At 40.1% G+C, this 6,572-nt stretch overlaps 1 protein-coding gene across 1 annotated transcript; it reads left to right on the plus strand.

The window, feature by feature from the left end:
- The first annotated feature begins 509 nt into the window (after nt 1-509).
- On the plus strand, nt 510-1,998 carry LOC104590629 (uncharacterized). The gene has a single exon (XM_010249348.3). The coding sequence runs from the start codon at nt 882-884 to the stop codon at nt 1,758-1,760; it is 879 nt and encodes a 292-aa protein (XP_010247650.1). The 5' UTR covers nt 510-881; the 3' UTR covers nt 1,761-1,998.
- The last annotated feature ends 4,574 nt before the right edge of the window (nt 1,999-6,572 follow it).

Raw genomic sequence — 6,572 nt, forward strand, 5'->3', positions numbered from 1 at the left:
CTCTGGCCGGCTGCTGCATCATCTTCCCACCTCCTCTCTAGTCTATTATTTGGAAAAAAAAAAAAAACCCTAATGGCCTACCCCCTCTCTTCTTTGATGCAATGACATATGTTTAACTGTAAACACCTAGGAGCATAACTGGAATTGAAACTCTAGAAATACCAGAACAAAATTCTAAATTGGTGTTATTCAGTTATTCTCCTATTGATATTGACATCCATGTAATTCTTGTTTTATTAATTATTTTTTTTTCTATACTAGTTTTTGTAATCCAAGCAAAGCATAGAATGATATAAAATCCCAAATCATATTAGAAATCGCATCAAATCGTAATAAAATAGTTTGGTTTGGTTTGATTTTTATACCAAAATGATTTGATTTGATCTGAAAATTTCCCAAAGCCTAATTTATTGGTTTGGTCTAAAATTTTTTTTCCAAACCGCACCAAATCGAACCACGGACCAAACAAGCCATTACAATCGCACATTGGGAATATCTCCCCATGAGTGACAAGTAATATGTCCCCGATGTGCGGCTGCGATGGCATGTTGGGACAGTCTTAAGAGAGTCCTGTTGGTAGCAGATCTCTAGTCGGGAGATGTTCCCAATGCATGCCATGGGGCGCATCCAACTCAAGCTTTATTCAATTTAGCCACGTGTCTAATAATAAGCACGACTAATTGGGCTATAATACAGATGTAGCGACTGATGCATTTTCCATTCCTACTTCCTTGGCCTTAACGGTTGCGAACCGACCACGGCTCATCTATCAATAATCCCGCTCTCCTCCGGCGCTCCCCTAGCCGTAGTTCTCAAGTCCATATATATATCCTTTTATATTCCCTCCTCTTCAGTTGTGCTTTTTCACATCAGGTGATAAAATGTTCCCATACTCATCCAGATCCTCGGCGATGGATCACAGATGGAAGCCCACCGTCGAAGTAGCTCCCAATTGCCCTCGATGCGCCTCTGTAAACACAAAATTCTGTTACTATAACAATTACAGCCTATCACAGCCTCGATACTTCTGTAAGGGTTGTCGAAGGTACTGGACCAAAGGTGGATCTCTACGAAATGTACCTGTTGGTGGCGGTTGCCGGAAAACCCGTCGAGTGAAATCTTCAAAGCTTCCACCGACCAAAGCCGTCTCCATCTCCCTCGGTTTTTCTGGAGATGGCCCGTCATCGGTTGCGAATCCAACTGTGGTGCCGACAACAGCAGTCACGGACGCTTCAAACATCGATCTTGCCGTTGTTTTAGCCAAGTTCTTGAATCAGAATTCAAGTTTGGGTTCTGGACTTATTACACCTGAATTTTCAAGCGAAAAAGAGGTCAATGCGTCTCTCAACATTTCCACTTCTTCCAACTCGAATGAATTAGCAGAAGATTCAAACGTTGTGGACTGGCAGAGCCAGACCGATCTGGCCATCGATGCCCACTTGATTAAAGAACCTCCGCAGCTGTTTCCAGGTCAACTTGAGTTTGACTGCAAGCAGCAACAGGAAAGAATTTCACAGTTCGCAGTTCAGAAATCAAACAGTAATTCTGGGTTTCAACCTTTAGTCAGTGATGGAACCGCTCAAGATGCATTCTGGTGGGAAGCCCCAGCTGTGCCAAATTTGGCATGGCAACCGGAGGAGTTCCAGAGTTTGGAAACCATCCCGTTCAACGATCATATAACGATGTTTTATCCCCATTCACCAAACGACAATTGGAGCTCATTCGATACACTGAATTATGAATCTTTCTCAAGGCCTTGATACGTAATCTACAGAACCCTATTTTTCTTTTTTTTTCCATTCTTCTCTGGATTCTCTCTCTGTTCCTTCTTTCCTCCTTTCCTCTTGTTTCTTCTCCTTTCCTCTTGTTACCTCTTACAGTACTGTCTGTAAATGTTGAAACTTTTCTATTACATTTTCAAGGTGGAAAAGCTCTGCAATGTACTTAAAAATACACATATTTATAAAAAAAGTTACAAGAAAACCGCATTCATTGGAAGTCCTCGGTTCAATTGTACTTTCATGAAGTTTAGGCTTCCGCCTTATTTGCTGTTGCAGGGAAATGCAGAAGCTAGTGGCAAAAATCGTAAATTTGTCGCAAACTACACATCCAAGATCCAAACCGTCAAACGCAACGGCTGCTGCGTAAGCCACGCCCAAGCGCAAGCTCCGCAACAGCTCATGGTCCGTGGCCCGTGGGCCGGTGGGCTCTTTCTAGCAACAGTGAGAGAGACAGGTAGGACCAAGGCCCGAATGGCGCGGTTGATGAAAAACGCGGGAGAGCTCGTGTTGGTGTGAGTGTGAAAAAAAACTAACCGACACCGTTCCGTCGCCATCCAACTGTGCAGCGTCCCCATCAACCCATCGCATGTGGGGCCGTTGTAATAGATGCGTGTGGCGCTGCACCCCATGATAAGTACTATCGTACTGGAAACCCATCCCCTCATGGAAACCGTTTTGGAAATTAAATGCATTTGGTATCGGGATCGGTCCATATCAATCAGATTTTTAATTTGGACGGACTACAATGGCTCCCATCCAAATGATATCAATGGATCACATGGTGTTTGCGGCATTAGCACGTCTTGGACACGCAATGTGTGACGCACGTTGATGTGGAACTCCTAAATCACTCTAATGCCCATATAGTTTAGGTTAGTTCAAAGACAAGGAGGTTGGTATTCGAGGGTACTTTGATCCGATAAGTAAAAACAGGAATTAGCCGTTTTACGAGAAGTCGATAGTTTGTTCTTATTTGGGACCGTCCAATTAATGTGATGCCACTCTGGTTTGACTGTACTTCGTCATTTGATTGATTGGATTTGGAATTTTCATGCGATGGGATTGATCTGACGGTTGGAATCATCCTATAATTGTTTTTAAGTTTGGATGGTGTTTGATTTTATTGCCCTTTATCAGAAAATCGGTGCCAGTTCAGCGCTACATAGTTTTCTTATGGAGTTTGAAATACCGTTGGATTAAGCCGTTAAATCAATAAAATGTTTTTGTTGGATTATATTTGGTTCTGTGGGTGTTTATTGCAAAAAGTTCACTATATTAGCATCACATAGTTATTGGCGTTTATCAAATAAATAAATATTAAAAAACAGAAACATTTTAATCCATATACATATACATGGGGTATTGGGAGAAACTTCAAGTTTTTATTTCTTTAAATCATGGTTTTCGAACTGTTGTTGACCTGGATGGTCAGACCATTTGGTTCGAAAATCGTCTAAACAATCGGTTTCGTTTATCTCTAACTTTGTCTTTGGCCAAAAATTGTTGAAAAAGTCAATAATTCATTGATTCAGGTGATTGAATCGTTAATTTATTTAACGATTTTTTGCCATTTTTTATTTTAAATTTTTTTTTTAAACAAATCATCCATTTGAACCTGACGATCAGATTGTCAACCCAAAAACTAGTGGCTAAAATGATTCCATTTCTGGATCATTTTTTAAAACTATGCTCCCAACAACTGAGCATTTATTAAAACGCACATTCTAAACTGAGGTGAAAAGTAATTTTATGGAGTATTGCTTCAAACACCTCTAAAAGAGCACATTACATATGTACCTCACAATCCCATTCCATCATGGATGTGTAATGTACCTCACAATCCCATTCCCATCTTTTGTGTTGTTATTCAATGGAAGATGTTTGCAATACATGGTGGGATGGGATCATGGGACTGTGAGTTCCTTGTGAGGAATTGATTCCAATTCTCCATAAAATGCCCAACGAAATAACAAAAATAATAAATGTTAAAAATAATGCTTTTAAAATAAATATTTAATCTGAAAAACATTCATCAATAAATGTCCGCGGAACCAAATGCGTACTTGGTTTGTGTTTGTTTCATCCGTTGCGAGAATCATTTTGATGTTTCCTACTTTCCTCCAACAGTTTACAGTTTAGGCACTCTTTTACTGTTCAATTTCTGTATGATGCATATGGGACCATCCAATGAGATATTTTGCAGACTTGCAGCTGCAGGTATTGTGGGGTTAGCTCGGGTTGGAATGGGTTAATTTTAACCCATACAAACCCGGTTTGGCAAACTATCGTCAGTAATTCCAACTCAACTTGGTGTTCATGACCCGACCTGGGCGGAGAGTTTAGCAACCGAATTGGAGAAGACATGCACAATTAATAGCCTAACCCTATAGGCCAATACGGCCCACCATATCGCCCCATCTTTGGGTTGGTTTCAGGTCGGCCCAACCCAAGTTCCAGCTTCCAACCCTAGTATTTTTGCCCTGAAATTTGCACGTGTCATCTGTCGCTCTCCTTATTTCAGACTGTAGTTACAGTTGGTCTCCATTAGGACGGGACAGCTGGAGAGGATTCCAACTCATTGTTTGGCCGGTTTGGGTGTCCCCGGTTAGGAAAGAATTAAGACACGAGGCTAATTTGCAGAAAGGAACCCACAATTTATGAGTAAAATTATGATGTTTACGCGAAACTGATCATTTGGCCAATGTAGGGATGCAAATGGATCCGATCCGATTCGGTTTAAGGTATATCCGAATCTGAAGCAATCTGATTGAATCTTATAAGTATGGATTTGAATTTGAATCTAAGGAAGAAGTAAGATTTTCAGATCTAATATGACCTGATTTAAATTTCTTAAAAAATAATAAATTATTAAAAGAAAAATAAAATATAATAATAATAAACAAAATATACAAGTATCTTTTCAACTATTTCCATCGTGTATATATATATAGATGATTTTTATAAAAAAATTAATTAATATAACGAATTTATAAAAATTCAATATAAATAACATATTATAAATAAATAAATAATATATATATGTGTTATATATATTTATATAAATAAATAATATATATCGGATTGGATAAGGGGTGATCTGAATGGGATCGGATTTCTCATTGGATCCTATTTTTTGATCCAATCCAATTAGAAGATTCAAACAAGGGAGATCCAAATCCGACAAAATAGGATTTGATTGGATCAAAATATGATCCATTTGCACCCCTAGGCCAATGCACTTTTATGTTATTTCTTTTAAACGTGGCAACTTAAAAAGGGATCCTGATTTACAAGTTTGGATCTGAACCACATAGAGCGCTTCTCACAACACATTTCAGCTATACATCGAGAACATCTTCCGTACTTGTGTATTGTTAGTTATAGGGAGAAGTTTTGGTCTGCTAAATCAATAAATAGTAATGCCCCACATCAACCATCAAGTGTATATGCCCCACAACCACTCTAATCTTGGGTCCTTGTGTTAGCTACATTACCAAGTAATCAAAACGGTTGAGTGGACACACTCCAATAGTTTAGGGAGGCAAACAGTATCTGATGGAGGACGATTTGACCCAACCAATGAAATGGTGACACATGGACACTGACTCAGCACGAGCGATAGCTCAGCATTGTAGCCTGGTGCGACCAAGTGACGGGCCCATAAAACAGCTCGCTATGTTGTAGCTCACAAAAGGAGAAGCTCGCCACAACGCGAGCTCCGGGTTCCCCGAGCTACCTTTGAAGAGATACTCAGAGAAGACTTTAGCTCGCGAGCTAAGGTTATTAGCTCGTCTGAGCTCCCAAGCAAACAAGTCATACCAATGACCAATTCTACTAAGGATAATCCTGGAGTCTTCCAAGCTCGCTACAAAATAGCTCGCGAATGAGCCGCATGAGCGCTCCTCAGGAAGCTTCTGACTGACAAGCCATATCGGTCAGACTGCGCCATATCCCTCACTGACGGCACAGTCCCAGTCCTTTCGGTAGTCTGCGTCCATGTCTCTCAATAGGCAAAGGCGTGCCTGCCACTTTGGAGACGTGTCACTCTCCCGGGCGAGACGTACGCCACAACGGCCACCTGCGCAGCCCTGGCAGGTAACGGCTGTGGCAGGAGCCCAGTGGCGGTTATGCCCGACCTGACGTGAGGGCTTTTAGAGAAACTTCTTCTTGAGACCTCTAATCTCTTGAGTATAGTGAGAACACACTATCTGCACTCTTAGCCTTCGTCTCCTTTTTTCTTCTCCTACAGAGTACTAACTTAAGCATCGGAGTATCCCCATCGGATAAACTCCCCGGGGATTCTTCTTCTTCTTCATCTCAGGTACCTTCCAGGAGTCACGTAAGTGCCAGCTAGGAGTGACCGGATCACGCTACATCAGTATTAGATCAATCCCATTTAAGGGTGATTCGAATATGAATCCACCCTTATCCAATCCATAAAATCCAATTATTAAAATATTAATGCTTAAACTAAAACTTTTTTTAAAACAATTTAAATTAAAACTTAAATATTGAAAGAATGAGTAAAAAATCTGAAATAATAATAGGATAAATTACAAATAGGTACCTTGTACTTTGAAGATAGTAACATTTATGAGTCTGAAAGAGAGATATATCTATGACAGGCAAAGAAATCTAAACAAACAGAAAAGAAAAACAACCAAACTACTTAGGAACACAGCTACTTCAGACGACCACAAAAACATAAATCCAAATTAACAACATTTGAAAGACAAAAAGGACTTGCACAACTAGAAACAAAACATCTAGAGAAACCACACTTGGCTGCAA

This window comes from Nelumbo nucifera, chromosome 5, assembly GCF_055504915.1.
Source record: "Nelumbo nucifera cultivar China Antique chromosome 5, China Antique-T2T, whole genome shotgun sequence".
Lineage (NCBI taxonomy): Eukaryota > Viridiplantae > Streptophyta > Magnoliopsida > Proteales > Nelumbonaceae > Nelumbo > Nelumbo nucifera.